At 42.0% G+C, this 17,254-nt stretch overlaps 2 protein-coding genes across 3 annotated transcripts; one reads left to right on the top strand and one right to left on the bottom strand.

Annotated features, from left to right (window-relative positions):
- Positions 1-2,534: 2,534 nt before the first annotated feature.
- On the top strand, positions 2,535-3,935 carry LOC108137361 (putative mediator of RNA polymerase II transcription subunit 12). The gene has a single exon (XM_017258998.1). The coding sequence runs from the start codon at positions 2,538-2,540 to the stop codon at positions 3,933-3,935; it is 1,398 nt and encodes a 465-aa protein (XP_017114487.1). The 5' UTR covers positions 2,535-2,537.
- A 9,325-nt stretch (positions 3,936-13,260) lies between these two features.
- Positions 13,261-16,020, bottom strand: LOC108137358 (alpha-protein kinase 1). Of its 2 annotated transcripts, none has more exons than XM_017258995.2 (2): positions 15,933-16,014; positions 13,261-15,544 (listed from the first exon to the last, which is right to left on the bottom strand). In XM_017258995.2, the coding sequence occupies exons 1-2, from the start codon at positions 15,948-15,950 to the stop codon at positions 14,174-14,176; spliced, it is 1,389 nt and encodes a 462-aa protein (XP_017114484.1). In that variant the 5' UTR covers positions 15,951-16,014; the 3' UTR covers positions 13,261-14,173. The 2 variants fall into 2 exon arrangements, with proteins under 2 accessions (XP_017114484.1, XP_017114483.1); XM_017258994.2 differs by having other exon boundaries at positions 13,262-15,547; positions 15,933-16,020.
- Between the last annotated feature and the right edge of the window lie 1,234 nt (positions 16,021-17,254).

Raw genomic sequence — 17,254 nt, forward strand, 5'->3', positions numbered from 1 at the left:
ACCAGCAACATCGACGGCCGAAAGGCAATGGGACCGTAAATTCTATTGCATGACTTGATTAAATTCGCATGCAACGCTGACCGGTCAGACCTCTGTGCCGACCCGGGACCACCCAAAAACCACCCAGCAAACCACCCGGAAAACCCATCATTCCAACAGGTCAAACAAAAGCCAGCGACGTTGCGAACTATGCCATAGCTGGAATTTCTTGGCTATTTGCAAGCTGCCTTGGCCCATGGCTTCTGTTTTTGCGATTGTGGATTTTCCCATGCCTTCGACCGTTTCCTCATTTTAACGTTTTAAAGTGACTTAATGAAGTTTCAGTGTCACAGCAAAATCTGCTGCTTCTCCGCCTGTTAATTTTATGATGGATTTTGTGCAAGAGAGCGCCAAAGGAAAGGAAGCTTTGAACTTTAATAAGTGTGTGTATGCAAGCATTTAACTTTGCCGTCGTTTCGTAGATTTTTTCTTTATATATATTTGACCACCCCAGCAGGAGAACCCCTCCCAACGAGCCATGTTAAGCTGGCTGGCTAGCTGGCTGGCTTCTTTTATATGGGAACTTGGCTAAAATATGCTCCACAAGACTTGAAAGCATTTGAAGTAATGAAAAAGAAGCGAAAAAATTGCATCCAACAAGTAACCACGCGCACACACACACACATTCGAAAAGTGGTTTCCAGGGGAGGGGGTGGGGTGTTCTATTACTATACAGCCAAACTGCGCAAAATTTAACGAAGCTTAACCTCATTCAATGTGAAAATACACTTTACGTGTACTTTGCGCTGTCATTTCGGGCGCAACTCGAGCAGCAATTGTGCAAATACTTTGTGCCGAAAGTGCGGTGACGAGGGGCGGCAATAGTAGTGTTGCTGCTGCTGGTGAAAGGGGGCGTGGTCCAGACAAGTGTATAAAGGTGGAAGTACCAACCTGGTGAACTTTTCCAACTTAAATGCAGAGCAGAATGATGAATGATCCAAAGACGCTCGGCTGGCAAACCAAAGAACTCACTTTATCTCCGTGTTTCGCCGACTTTCTCTCTGCTGTTGAGGAAATATTTGATTTCCAGCCACTACACCAAGGAAAATTGTTTACCACATATGTCATTTAGATAAAGCGTCCCATAATAACGAATTGAATAATATGTTTCCTTTTTAAATGCCGGCAAAAAAATCCGAATATATCAATTTTATTTGTTGTTTATAATTATATTTCATTTTTATATTTTATTTTGTATTAAATAAATAAATATAGTATACGAAAAAATAGTTGTTTAGCTTATAAAATATATATCTATACCCACCATAGAGAATCATAAACTGTTTTTAATATTATCTATAACTTAACAAAAAGTATAAATTTATATGGGAATATTATTATATTGAACAATTATTTTGAAGTGCACACTGAAATCGCAGAAAATCCTATTTTCTCAAAGGATGCTTAAAATTGAATCACTTTAGCACGAAATACTATTGTCAGTTTCAGCGAGTGAGTGTGGGCGGTGGAGGCGTGACAGGTAAATTATGCAAGAACATCGATACCAAATGTCGTCGACTGCATCCAATTGAAAACTGAAAGTGCGGCAACCTGAGATGCGAACCAAGTTTCAAATGGCCACGCTTGCACTTGGCAAACACCGCACCGCAAGCAAATGAAACGCACGTCACCATTTGTGCAATCAAACATCGAAATGGACGCGACATTGACCGCAAACTTCCACCGTGTGAAATCCGATGCGACTGGGAGCCAAGCGGCGCATAGTTACAAAAAGCGGGAAAAACTCTATTGAAAAATGCATTACAATTTGAGAAGACATCATTTATTAAGCTTGAATTTAGTCTAGACATAAAGAAAAGAATGTTTATTGCTAGAACAACGAATGAAAACCTTTTTCTTTTTTTTTTGCATACGTTTCACATTAATTAAATAAAAATTAAATTTAATATAAATCTTTTGTAGAAATTTCAGCATTTCAGCAAACATGTTAGAGTTAGTATATCGGTTGGTTTAAATTCCTTGATATTGTTGCTTGGGATGTGTTGAAAATCTCAGATTAGATAAAATTGTCTTTCCGACTTGAACCACTGTCCATCAATTCGATGTTCATAGCGGCCCTGCGATTGCGGTGGCTGCGGATTTTGGATTGCGGATTGTGCGGACAGCGGATCGTCTCTCTTGTATCTGAAAGGCACAATCTGGGCAGCGGGGCCGTTGGGCCGCCGAGTGAAAGTGATGGCCTCCACTTACACAATGTAGAGCCCGTTGCCGAAAGCCAATGAACTTGAAGTGCCGACCCACCGACCACGTATCCAATTACAAGTAGTGCGCGCTTAAACCATTTGAAGGGTGTGTTATAAAAACGCCAACGCGATGTCACAAATTTGCATTTCAAAGCCTAGCAACACCCACGCCAGCTGCATCCGAACACGCACTCCGCTCGAGGATTAGGACACAGCAGCCAACAGGACACCGACTCCGTTATGGGTCCGCCAAATTTCGGCCAGGCCAATGGTCGACATGCCCACAGTTCATTAATGATCTATGCATTAATGTGGCTCTCGTTGGCCATGACAATGGAGGCCATAGACGGCGATGCCCCAGTGCCTCTGTCGCTGGCGGAGTTCCCTATCCTGCCGCTGGAACATGGCAAACCCCATTACCAAGAGGAGGAGACGGGATTAGCGGGATATACGCAAAATTATTATGGTCCCACTGACACTGCAACGGCCGATGACTTGGCAACATATGGAAATTATGCTCACAAGCTTCTGGCCGCCACCCACAGCCACGCCCACCACATTCCACATCCCATAGCAGCCACCTCGACCTCATCCCTTGACAGCACGGCCAATGGCTTTGTGCCCTTCCACTACAGCGCCAAACTGCACTCGCAATTCACCGAGGATGAGGAGCCGCGTCGCGACCCATCGGCCCATATCGATTTTGTCATTAATGCGGCAAATTATGAGCCAAATTCCGCTGGCTTTGAGGAGGTGTCCCGGCACAGGGAGCCTTTCGAAAGCCATGCATATCGAGTGCCGCGGCTGCCGTTTCCCACGTCGCCACCCGGTCATTACCATTTCGAACAAATTTCCAATTATCGCGAGAACCGGCAGCAGGAGGAGCGGCAGGAGCAGCAGGATGATTCCAGTGTCTATGCACGGACCAAAGAGCTCCAAGCATTGGCTAACCCAGTGAAACGGCAGCTGCAGCGGGAGGAGTCCCCACCGACTCACCATCAAAATCAGGATCTAAAGGATAGGCATCAGCACCAGCAATTGGAGCAATATCAGCCACTGGAGGGGAGACAGCTGCAACATCAGCAACAACACATTCAGCTACATCAGCAACAGAAGCTCCAAAATTCCCAGGATCAACGGCAGCAACAGCGATTGGGAGTGTCTCAGGATCAGCAACTGTTGTACTCCCACAAGGACATCCACCAGGCCGATTTGCCTGCCGTAACCACCAGTGTTCGTTATACGCCAGAGAGCAGCAAGGCCATTGCGGGATTGCCGCTGGCCAAGCACATCGAGATCACCAAGAATGTGCCAGTGACTCACTACCAGAAACAGCATGTTCCCTACAAGCAGACCATCCAGGTGCAAGTGCCCCGCACCGTGATCGCTGCCATACCCAAACCGTTGCCCATTAAAATACCCGTGGCTCAAACAGTGGCAGTTCCTCAGTTGCAGGAGGTGAAGATTCCCATCGAACGGGTGAAACCGGTGCCCGTGGAGCAACCCATTCCCTTTGTGGTTGAGCGAAGGGTGCCCTATCGAGTGGAGAAGCCGGTTGTCTCGCCAGTTTACTATCCGTATCCGGTCAAAGTGCCCGTGGTGCGCACGGTGGTGCACAAGCAGCGACCCCACCCCCACTATGTGCACCCGGCACCCGGATGGAGTGCCACCGGCAATCATCTGCTGGGCTGAACTACGCCAGCTTCCTTAACTCTTTCGGGGCCAACTTTTTTCCAGTAGGTAATAATTCAAAACAAGTTTGGACTAATTTTAAAGTTTTTACGCCAATCGGTTAGGGAGCTAACAAATGTTGGTTTTGTTATTTTTATATTTTGAAATATTTATTTTTATTCATATTTTATTTTTATGATTCACTTTAATCATTGTAAATCAATTAAAAATTGTTTAAAAATTATTTAAAAACCTTTTCCGAGCTTAGCAACACAATTTTCCCCGAAGCAAGTGCAGTGTCTTCCGAATAACCTATCCAAATGATCTTTAAATGAACTTTTATAAGCTCATATGTTCCGTAGACATATACAGACTGTTAGCAGAAAAAAAAAACAAAAGAAAAGCCCACCGTTAGTCTTTAAGCAGATGAAGTTGCCGCAGGCACCGTTGGTCCCAAAAGGGTTAACTTAAGTCCTAAATAATAAATTCGTAATCTGGTTTTTAAGCGCCCCTCAACTTTTTTAATGCCCTCTGTTCAAAAAATAAAATATTTAAATTTTAATATTAAACAATATTTAATAAATAAAATTATTTTTGGCTATTGTTAAACAGAAACTAAATATCTATTGATTTCATTCTTATGCTAAAGAAAAAAGTCTAATTATAATATTTTTGAAGAGGTATTTCTCTTTGTCTAAGATGGTAGAGTATTTCAAGTTTAGCTTTCTCCCCATTTATTTCTGCTGCTGACCTCCGGGCAGCCAGGCCAAAGTAATTGCAATTAGTGCTGTGGAACAAAGGAAAGTAAAAAGACAGCAACTGCGGAGTTACTGCAAAGCTTACAGCTTCTAGATCGCAGGTCCCAGCGAAACAAAACAAGACATTTCGAGTCGAAGTTGAAGACGGAGTCAGAAGGCAGGTCCCAGTTCCAAATGAAGAAAAGTAGCCGAGTAAAACTTTTTAATTGAGCTAAAATCCAACAAATGCGGCTAATAAATATGTATTGAAGTGCGATGGGTGGAATGGGTTGCTCAAAGGCGGGCACTGCTGCAATGCAAAAGTGGCGAGAGTGCAAGAAAATGCAGCGGCTAATTGCCAAATGTAACCCCGGCAGCAACAACTTTTTACAGCAGTTGCAGTAGCAGCAGCAGCAGCAACAATGACGCACAAAATAAACGCGACGTTCAACTTCAGCGAGGCGTTAACGAAACAGCAACAAAATTAGCCAAAAAGTAAAGTTCCTCGACCAGCGACGAAAGTGGCAAGGGTCGCGAAAAGTCGGGCCAGTAGTTTCTGCTGGAAAGTGCGGCAAGTTATTGCCGGCTAATGAAATTTACTCTAATTGACGTGGTAGCCATTCGACTCCATTTTTGAAGACGTGTTGAGGAACACCACACACAATTGCAACGGATTCAAGGTACTAATTGATTTAATGATGAATTTATAAAATACATTATTTAATTTTAATTGGTCAAGTCCAAAAATAAATCGTTCGAAATATATTGTAAATGTTTGTTATGGTCAAAAAACACTTTGACCACTTCGTTTTATTAGTTTGTTTCAGAATTCAACATATTAAAATGTAATGACGTTTTTATAAAATAATTAAAAGTCAATCGATCATCAATCGATCATAAATAATTTTTAATACGAAAGGAAGGTATTCAAATGATGAATTCCTCCAAATTTTATAAACAACTACTTTATCTCAAAGTATTTTAAAGTAAGTTCTTTTTTGACAGTAGTTATAATACCCTCTAAAAGGGTATAAAAACGGAAAAGTTTATCTTTGGACTTATCCTCATTTTGGTTTTTAGCATTCAAATCTGATAGTCATTACATTTTGCTTTTACAGTGTGGTCAATTTTATCAACTCAATTCGCTGCTGGCCACTTTATTAGCATTTATATGGCACGTACCTACGCCCAAGTAAACCACAAAGCGTCGGAAACAACTAAAAATCAAATACAATTCGTGGAAATCAACGCTTGTCTGCTATTGGACATCTACGTATGTACTATACAAGTACGTAAATAGTAAATGGCGCCTGCAGCGGGATAAATGAGCATAAATTCATAATTGCACTGCCCACATAAACCGCTTCGTTAGGAATTTTGCTCATCTGACCACTGGCCACCACAGGCCACCACAGGCAATGGGTCCTAGCCGGCAGAGCAGAGCTCAAATCCAGCAGCCCACTTCGCAGGCCAATGACGAAAGCCACAAAACGCAATGAACATGGCTCCGGTCAGATAGCTGACCGCGAATCTGCTGATGAGACTCCCGCCAGTGTCCACGCAATTGCCCTGTGCCCTTTGCCCTCTTGCTCTTTCACCTTGCCATTGGCCCTCAACCCCTGCCACTAATTACCTCTACAACAGATTAAGAAATTGGGAGCGATTGTTTTTCAAACGCGTGCTATCAAATCTGTGGTATTATTTAAATTACCAAACGGAATCGCTTAATTTTACAGGATGTTTAATATATGTTCACATGTATGTTTAATTAATTATTTTGATTTTCACCCTGGTAAGTTCTAACATTTTTCGCATTGATTTTCACCCATTGCGGTTTTTAGTTATAAATAAAGAATACAATTTTAAAATTTTTTAAATTTAAATAATGTTTAACAAACAAACAAGCATTTAAATTTTAAATCCAATAGGAACTTTATTAAACCTAATATATTCCATATGTATTAAAAGATTTTATTATTCCATCATATAAATTAATATACATAGCATTTAATATAAATTAATAAAATATATAATTTAAATACTAAATATAAAATTTGGAATTCAATTATTTTGTACTGTTCTATTTCTTTATCAGTGAACTTTCTTTCTACTGATAACAAATATAATATTCTGATTTGTATACAAAGAAAATACAATAATAGGTTTTCCTAGTAATCCGAAATGTTTTGAAAATGTAATTTATGTAAGCTTTTTAAGTTTGTTCCCGAGAACTCCATTAGCATTCTCTTCTATATACATATATGAAATTCAAAGCTCTATGATTTTAAGCATTAGCGGTAGTTAAGTAAATTATTGGTCTTACCTAAGATTGTCTGGCAAACAAAATCAACTTAGTACTGTTAACTTTTGGAATGTGAAATTAATCACCTGGATCATCCTTGCATTCCCTTCCTTGAACTAAAAATCCAATTGACCATGACGAATTATGTGTGTATTTCTCAGTAACCACTTTATGCAGTAAGATGGCAAAAGCAAAATATCGAAAGCGATTAAATCAGCGCCCGGCTGGCTTTGTATCCACTCATCTCCTCCGAAATTCTAACTGGAAAAGGGCCACGAAATGACTTTATAATTTCGAAAATGACTCTGCACTTTCGAGCAGGTAACCAAGCAATAGGGGTTAAGAAAGAGAGCACGGCGACAAAGATAAACATTAAAAATTAATCAGCACTTTTGGCTCAAACTTTGATAATTGCCGGATGGCCAAAATGAAGCCAAAAGCGTAAACAGCTACAAAAACGCTCGGCAGCATTTAATGGTCAGAAAAGTGAGGGTGCCAGAAGGAGCACTTTTGAAAAATGACAGGCAGCGGCCATCATTTAGCGCGGGAAAAGCAAAGTTTTAACCCTTTTTCGGGAATCCTTTGGTCGAAGTTATGTGTCTGGGGAGGAGCAATTTTTGTTTGGGAAATTGATGTGCATCATAAAAATTTGCGACTCAGGTGGCAAGCTGTTATTTTTGATGTGCAATGGTGACTTTGGAGCGACTTTCTTGATTATTTTAATAGACAAATGACAAAGTTATGCGGGGGAAAAGGCACTTTACCTCCAAAATTTTGTAGATGCGAAAGAGTTAAAATTCAATGCGGACCACCGAGCGTATGAGTGATATTTCATGTTCGCCGTTTAATGGACACCACCTCATTTTTGCGCACCCCTGCTCGTAAAGTGAAGCTGTTTGGTATATCTTTTATGATTACCATAAACTATTTACACAGAACTTTAATAATCTGGTGCGTGCAGCAGCAAAATGTTGGCAAGTATTTTATAAGCTCACACACAGAGAGACGACAAAGGATTTATGTCGAGTCACAACATCCTGCAGGATCGTCTGGTGTTTTGTGAGTAGTATACGATGTGTATATGTGGGTTGTTTACTTTGCTTGCCAGCTTTCCAGTGTCTGGTGATGTTGTCGCTTTTTACTCACCACCACCCAAAATTTGGCTCCGCCCGCCGGCAAAAGTTTGCCAACACAAACAGCTACTCAGGCGTATAATTGCCATTAAAGTGCGCTTAAAATGAGCTGAGAGACCCTCAAAACGAGCTGGTTTTATCGAGCTCAATACGTGGTGATGGTCGGGATGGCCCGGCCTTTAAGCATAAGTACGAGTATCAATATTTCACAACTTGGCCCTTCGGGGGGTCTGCCAATTAAGTGCTGCAAGTTTCGGTCTTTTGGAATTTTTCATGCCACAGTATTTTTCTGGAGAGTAGGAGCTCATCTGGCTCGCAAATTAACAAAACGGACGAAGGGGTTCGAGGAGCTTGTGCCCGAGCCTCAATCTGAGTTTCCCTAATTGAAGCTCACTGACGTGTTCTCGAATATCAGATTGCAATCTATTTTGCCTCAGCTGAATGGATTCTTAGTTACCTCTTTCGAGGAGCAGGGGAGTGCGGGGAAACGAATCGCTTTGATTGACAGCTTATGCTGGAAAATGCAAAGATATGATTACTTTTAGGTAGCCTAGGGAATTGCCATCTCGGTGTCAGCAGAGACAATGCAGCAAAAGCACAAGCGAAGGCAGCTGCAAAATCTACAATTCTACCAGCAGCAGTTGACAGCAGTCCGTTGAGAAATGAAACTAAATGGCTGAAAGGCAAACATCTCTCTACACCGGATCATATTTCAAATTCCAACTGTAAGCAGTCAGACAACCGGTGTTCCGAGCACATAATGAGCAAAAATGTTTAAAATCCACAGCAAAAAACTTCACACACAATAAACAAAAATGGGGAGGTGGCTGGTTGAATGCATAAACCCGTTGACATGCTGACAGCACATTATTTACCGCCCAGCCAGGCCAGAAACTATGAACTCCGGCAATATTGAGCTGAAACCCGGCGCAGTATATAGAAATTCTGCTCCTATATCCGTTTTTAATAAATTAGTTTGCAATTTGCCACGGCTGACTGGGTCGAAAGCTGCCAGCCAGGTGCAGCAAAAGTTGCAACTACTATACAACGGCTAAAACAGCTGAAGTGGCAACAACGATGAGCAAACGGCAGCCAAGAAGCTTGGCAGCTTGGAAACAACACTCACCTTTGAGCCGCACGCAGACACCCATTTGGAGTGCCATAAAAGCCAACTGCTCGGCGGAAAGTACATAATGTCGGTATGTTTCATATGGCTGCGATGCACTTCCGTTGCGAAACGCCCTCAAGTCGTCCTGGCGAAACGAATCTCTGTCTGAACATTTGGGTTTGGTAGGAATCTCCTTTCGTATCTCAGTTATGCAACCGCAAAACAAAATTCATGTTAATCGGCTTTGTAGAATTTATAGTTGGAGGCATTACGCCCAAAGGGTAGTTGTTTTAAATTAGTTTTAGCTGGCAACTTAAGATCTTCATTTTACAATCATTTATTTTATTTAAATTACCTTAAGGTAGGTTATTAAATACCTCTAATAAACACTTGCTCAAAACGTTGCTGGATTTGAATTATTTCAAGATGCGATATTTAATACCTTTAATAACGATTTGTTGAAATATTTGTTTTTGTTTATTTAAATTTGATTTACATTATTTCAAGTTGCCATATTTAAATTTAAATTGCAATTTAAGAAACCAAACTTTTTATGGTTTCTACCAATGTATTTAAAACTTTTCCTTAATTTCCTCAACATTATTTGTTTTGCCAATGCTATCCTTATGTGACCGTATTCAACGTAAATCATTTGCTTTGCCAATAATATTTAAATCAGCATTTGCCGGCTTTAAGAGCGATTGCCATAAGCCAGTGGCAAGCAAATGCCTTCATTCAATGTCAGGCAATTTCCGGTGCGCAGAACCAAGCTCCCGACCTGTTCGACCGCCATCGCAAATTCGAAAATTCCGCGAAAGGCAATGGCAAATTGGTAATTGGTATACCGTTAGCGCGCTGTCAACAGGATGGGACAATCCCAGCCAAGCTCATCCGAAAAGATGGCCAAAACAAAAGGTAGTAAGAGGGCGGGCCCAGACGATGTGTAAATCATTTGAGCAAAACGTAGACATAATCTCGGCGCACGGGTATTGCGACTGTGCACGTGCCAGAGGCTTTTATTATTGCCTGCCCGTCTGCTGCCGCCGCTTGCCGCTTGCCGTTTGCCGCTTGGCATGTCCATAAGCAAGGACCCTAAAAAATTCATAACATGTAGCGCCGCATATCCCGAAAATCCACACCCGAAGACGGCGACAATGGGCGCGCCCATCAGCAGCCATCAGCGGCCGAGAGGATGCTGAAAATACTGAGCTACCCGGCCATCTCGCTGAGTGGCGGACTTACGTGGAAATGACATGGGGGATAAAAGTATCATGGCTTTTAGAGAGAGTCCTCATCGCGGGCCTCCTTAGTGCTTCTAATATTACCAGACGTCCCAGCCCTGCCCAGCTCTGCCCAATGCCAGCCAGCCATTGTGGCCACAATAAAAATTCGCATTCCCATTATATAGCCATCATTGTTGTTACTGGCACTCGCACACCCCGGCAAACGCACAAATTCCTATCTAAATGGCAAAAGTATGAGAGCGATGGGTGTGGGCGTGCACAGAGAAAAATCATACTATTTTATTACGATTTGTTATTATTATTATTCTTAGTGTTAAACGAAATAACGTTTTATGTTTGAAAAACATGTAAAATTTGATTATGATCTGGTTCAAAAGCATTCGAATTAAACTTAATCGAAATTGTATTCTTTTCATGTTCTATAAAGATCTGAATATAAACTATTATATCCACTAAAACTATACAAACGTCTTGAAGTTTTTGTATGATTATGGGTCTAAAATATGCCTTTTAAAGTAAAGCATTCAAAAAGTTAATGATAAAATGAAATATGGTCACAAAAGCTTTAATATTCTTTTTTATGTGTCAAAAACCAAGCAGCAATCAATATAAACTTCCGTAAATGAAATGAATGCCATTTAATGGGCAGTGGGCAGGTACATAGGTACAAAAAGACTGGGAGTCACTTCAAAGAATCATTTTTGGCCAAAACTTGTTCCAAATATTTATATAAATAGCTAAACCGAACCGAACTCAACTTTTTTGGGAGTTATATATTGCGTCTACAATTTGGAGAGCAAGCTTAAAACTTTCATTATGCAAAAGTTTTTTAATAAAAGTGCAAACATAGTGGCAGCTGGCTCCCGAAATTCCCGCTCTCTCTTTTTCCGTTGGCCACATGCACACATGCAGTTGGCCGTTATTAAAACCAACAGTTTTGTTTACTGCCACGCGGAAATGAGAGTGTGGATGTTGGCCCACCTATTCGCAATTGCGTATAATAAAGTTATATTCGTTTTTCGATCAATTCAATACTGGCAGGTGAAAATAGTATTTAATTAAACATTTGAATGCATAAAATTGCATAAACCTGGTATTGTTCTTGGCCAAATTAATTTGTGGAGCTAGCTCGTTATTTTTCGACCAGTGAATTTCTATCAGCTACAGAAACGCAGTCGCATGGCAAATTTCATTCTCTTCCTAGTTCTAATTTAAATTAATTAATTTAATGTCCACCGCAAAGCAAACATTGCAGAAACTAATAATACAATCCCATATTTACTCAAGAGAAGAGAAAACTAAATAGGTAATTAAACATCATATACTTTTATGCCGGAATAAACACAATATTGGGGTATCGTCGAAATAGTACTATTAAAGCGGCGAAAAAAAAATCATAATAACATTTTAAATGTTTAATTCAACATAAAAAGTGTGTAAAATAAAGAAGGGAGTTGAAGAACGAAACAGAGAAGGCGAGTCCTACTTGGCAGCGATATTACGTATACGCACGCATGCACATGGCGACAAGGCAAATATTTTGTATGCAAAATAAAGTACTCGAAAAGTCACTTTAAGTGTGTCGCTGGGTGGGGCTGCTTCCTGTCTAACCGCCTGGCTGACTGGAGGGGCATAAAGAGCGTAAAAAATGCTAAATGATAAATAAAATTTACAACCGCAACAACAAAGCCCAGCAGCAACGCCACCGACAACGCCAAACGAGCACATATGTGGCAAGCGAAGAAGTTCTGCCCCTTATCCCGCCTTTCCGCGAGCGAGCGACATAATAAAATGCAATTTAGACATCAAAAATACACAGTAAATGGAGCAAGAGTAGCAAGTCGCAAGTGGCAGGACGACATAGGGCGAAAACGAGGAGGAGCAGGAGGAGGTTCGCGCAAGGAGTCAAAGACAGCCGCGTGACTGACATGTGAGGGCCGAGGAACCACATCCGCATTCGCGTCAAACGGCAAACGACAAACAGTCGACAGCGACACAGGACAGAGGACGAACTGCCAAGCACACACTTGGAACAATTTTAAATATAATAAAAATCTATTTAACATTAAAGACAAATTTTATTTAATATTTACAAACTGTAAGCTTAAAGTTACAAACTAAAGTTAGAGCAAGGGTTAGCAGCCATAGCTTATTGATCTTTCTTTTTATAAATTAATTTTCCCGTTTTATAAAACCTCTTTTATTTGATAAAAACTTTTTTGTTGAAAAAATTTCTCATATCTATTTATTATTATTAGAAAAACAGTTATAAATTTTTTTTTTTTTTGTGTTTCTCATTTAATTTAAGTTTTTATTTAAAAATTTTAAGCGATGCACAAAAGCTAGCAAAAATTATACATGTACTTATTTATGTGAAGAGATAGCATTCATAAAGTCCATAATAAAGTGGAACTGAAATGCCTGAAGCATAATTTTTCGATTTGTTTGTTTTTTGCCAATTTAATTTAATTCAATTAATAGCAAAACGAAATGCGGTGTGCAATAACCAAAAAAAAAGCATACAAATAAAATCTGTGTTTTATTTAATTTGACCTTGAGTCAGATATAATAAATAAAATTAAACATTTTTATAATTTCGCATAAGCTGACTTTATTTTAACACAAAAAGATATACGAAAATAGCTGTAACTTTCTTTTTTTCCTGCAGTGAGAGTTGCCTTTCTGAGGAAGAGGCTGTGCGTGCTGGCAAGAAAATTTACTGAAAGCGATATGTTACTCTTTCTTTCCGCACGTAAGCGTTGCCCGCCGGCCACTCCGCTGTCCATGTCCAGTGCATATTTAAAAGCTTTGTGGCATATTTTTCAAACCACTGGCGAAAGCAAGGCATGAAAAAATCGGGATGGGAGAGTCCAGAGTCCGGAGTCCCTTGGCCAATTCAATCGGGCTGCAAATCAAAGTAGAGAGCTGCACAAGTGACACGGGACACAGAACGTGGGACACGGGCCAATGGCAATGCCAAAGCCAACACGAGCGGCATGCCAACGCGTAGTGGGACAACAAAGGTGTGCACTTAATTTAATTAGAGCCGGAAACTCTGAAAACCCCGCAACTGCAAAGGTATAGTATATAGTACCTATAGGGATGCTGTGCTTGCCCATCCCAACAAAAAACCAAACTGGCAATGTAATGGTCTGGAAATGGCATTTGGCAGCCTGAGAACAACGGTGGAGGAGCAAAATGCTCGCGAGAACCTTTTGTGAAGATGAATTTCATTTCATTAAACACAAATTTCATTGTGTGCGCTTAAAGTGAAATTAAATAAATGAGGACGCCCATAAAGGAAGAGTTGGAGATGAGGTGCCAAGTGGGCAAATGGTAAAGGGTTATGTCCATGACAAATGCACCGTAAAATCGCTGCTGCTAAAAACCTCGGTCTTTTGCAATGCGTGTGTAAACACACACACACACACACTGCGCCTTGCCATTTCCCGATTTTGATTCTGTTTCAGTTTCTGGTTGGGTTTCTGTTTCTGTTTCCGTTCGTATTTGTATTTTAATGCAAATTGTTGTAATGTTAAATGAGTCACAAAATTGTTGTACATCACGAGGATTAAATGAATTTTAAAACTCGACATTAAAAATGGAATACGAAATGTGCAAAACTGCATAATGAATTTCACTTTGGTTTGCAGGGGGGAAGCGGTGGCGTATGCGTAATGTGCTTATAACTATAACGAAATTCGCGTGCTCTGAATGCAAATGTGCTGAATGAATCTACCACCAGCTCTTGACCTTGTGCAGCACCGTCTTGAAAACGGGCACCTTGACGGGAAAGGGCTTGGGCACCTTGATGGGCACATATTTGACCACATGATAGGGCACATGTTTCTCCACCGGAACCGGGATGTGTTTCTCAACGGGCACCGGTATCAATCGCTCCACGGGCACTTTCAGTTCCTTTTCTACGGCCACCTGCACGTTCTTGGTGATCGGTATGTGGATGGGCACTGGCTTGCGAACCGGTATGATGACCGCATGCGAAATGGGTATCTTCACCTCCTTCTCCACCGGCACATGCTGTTTCTTCACATGCTTCACCGGCACATAGTTGATGATGTCCACATGATGCGAGTGGTGGCTGTGACCCTGGCCTTGACCACTTGCCTCCGACAAGTAGTTGGAACTCTGCTCCTGGCCCGCATCGGGATGCTCTTCGTAGTTATCGGCAGTAGATCCGCCCGAGGCAGATGATGCCGACGTTGAACCGGATCCAGAGGCGGATGGGTCATGTTGGCTAAAGTACGTGGAGTGCTGCTCCTGTTCCTGTTGCTGCTGCTGCTGATGTTGCTGCTGTTTCTGAAGTTGCTGCTGCTGGTGGTAAAGTTGCTGTTGCTGCTGCTGCTGTTGCTGTTGCTGGTCGAAGTGCTCCTGCTGGTCATCATATCCAATTCCCTGCTCGTAGTGCGGCAGGAAATTGCCCATTGAAATTTTATCGTACGCATACGGATGAGCCGCCTGTTGTTCCGGCTGCTCCTCGGGCCAGGATTCGTAGCTCTGCTCGACACCAGATCCCGCCTGTCCATAGGCAGGCAAAAATCCGCCATTGTGCCCTCCACCGGGATAATTGTATATCGGCGAATGATGCTGATTGTTCTCCAGGCCGCCGCCGCCAGATTGTCCATTTCCCGACCCAAATGCATGGGCTCCAGCTGCTGCCACTGCGGCCACGGCGGCATCCTCATTGTGGTCCTCGTAAATGGGTATCTCCTGTTTGGTGGAGCCCAGGGCCAAGGCCTCCGTGTGGCTGGGGGTCATCGCAGAGGCATAGCCATTGCTGATGTGACCCAGACCCGAGAGATTTGTGAGCCCATTGAGCACCGTGGCCAGTCCTTGCGGGGAGCCCGCGGAATGACTGATGCTCCTGCTAAAGGCACGCCTTTCGCCCCCATCGCCGCGTGGCATTTTAGACGAACCATAACGATGATTGGGATGAGGAGGCGGCAGCGATTGATCCATTGGTAGCCATCGATTGTCGAACAAAGACCCCGTGGTCTGATACAATGGGTGGTTCCGGGCCGTCTCCGCACCGCTGGTGGCCCCACCCACAATTGTCAGAATGGTGGTCGCGGCTGCAATGAGCGGCATCTGCTGCGGAGGATAACACAAAACGATTTAATATGCAAAACACTAGGTGAGGGGAATAAAATTCAGAATTGAATGACGATAAGATACCCAGCTTTAACTTTTTAGAAAAAAAATTATAATTGATTTAAGTATTGTAATTTAATTTAATTTTTTGAACAATAATCCAAGAAGTTTCCGAATAAGTTTGTCACTTTACAATTTCACAATCACAATATACCCCATATGCCAAGAGCGGCATGGGGTATATCAAAATGTGCTGAATGGCTGGGCTTTGTATTCCAGAATTTTTGCATAATGCATTTTTAATATCCTCGACTCGACTCCACTCCACTCCGTACCAGTGTGCAGTCCATTCCTCCCATTATATTCCTTGCCGCTCCTCACTCACCAAATTAACGTTCGCCATTTGGCCTGGTGGGCTTCGAACTCTGGCTAGGATGGGATTAGACCTTGATTGCTGCTGCCCGACTACTGCGATGGGAATGTGGCCGAAATGTGGCTGAGGTGGCGTTTTTATAGTATATGGCCCGGGACTTGGACAGAAACTCTTACACAATTTGCAGCTTCAGCTGTGTTGATAGAAGGCGGTCGGCCAAAAGTGAGTGCTTTACCATTTGTTGACCTGGCTCTGTTGCCTGTCTCCATTTTTTTTTTTTCCATTTTGCCATTTCCCTAGCGCTTTTCCTATGCATTTATGAATTAAGTTACGCGATCAATTCAAATCGCACAGCAAGCCCCAAAATGGAAAAGAAAATGTAATAAGCAAATCATAACCAAAACCGGCTCGCCAAAACACTTGAAAAAACAATAAAGTTCAAAGTCATTTTCCACTGACAACGACAAGGAATTAGTTGAGTTGAGTTGAGTTGAGGCACGCGCCTCCATCCCAGTGCAGCATCATTATGATCTTGCCACGATCACGATCATCGGTGGCCTTCACGAGTGGCAGTCCCAGAAGCACAAGAAACAAAATAAAACAGCACTCCTTCAGTCGAGTGCAGTGGATTGGAGTGCCTTGTCAAAAGTGGTTAAACCACTTCGGGAAAAAGCTGGACAAAAGCTGAAGGCTGTGATTCCATTTCTTTGGGCCTGCTTAAGGCCTTAAGCATTTTCATTTGCCATTGTGTTTTCGGACTTGCCTTCACCTTTCCTGCAAAAAAGGTTAGTTTTAATTGTTTTACCAACTTGATTTTTTTTTTTTGTTGACCATTGTTCGGTTTTCAGTTCAGTTTTTCTTGACTCAGCAATGGGGCGTGGCGGGGTAAAAGTGAACGCCTTTTAAGTGCACCTGCAGACATGATGCTGCTGATTATATTTTTCTTGCCAAGCGTAACAGCTCGTTAGTATTTTCAAGTGATTTTCATTTATTTTCTTGGCTGCCTCTGCCGCCTTTAATGCCTATAATGCCTTTACTGCCTCTACTGCCTTTTGCTGCAGATGCAGACCGATGGAAAGGCGAGGCCAAAAAGGAAGTGTACTGATTTGAAAGGAAACAAACATTTCTCAGCTGCCCAGAGCGCTGGGGCTCCTATCGTTGCTCCCGCTGCCCTGGCAGTCACTTTTCTAAGTACTTTTTTTTAAGCGCAATTCACGCTTACTTCATTTCAATTACAATTACATGATTTCATTTCTCTCGCTCGCTGCTCGCAAATGCAAAAATGATGTAACTTAGTGGAGGCCAATGCGATTACCTGCTACCATGCTCAAAAT

This window comes from Drosophila elegans, unplaced genomic scaffold (genome assembly GCF_018152505.1).
Source record: "Drosophila elegans isolate 14027-0461.03 unplaced genomic scaffold, ASM1815250v1 contig_476, whole genome shotgun sequence".
NCBI classification, from domain to species: domain Eukaryota; kingdom Metazoa; phylum Arthropoda; class Insecta; order Diptera; family Drosophilidae; genus Drosophila; species Drosophila elegans.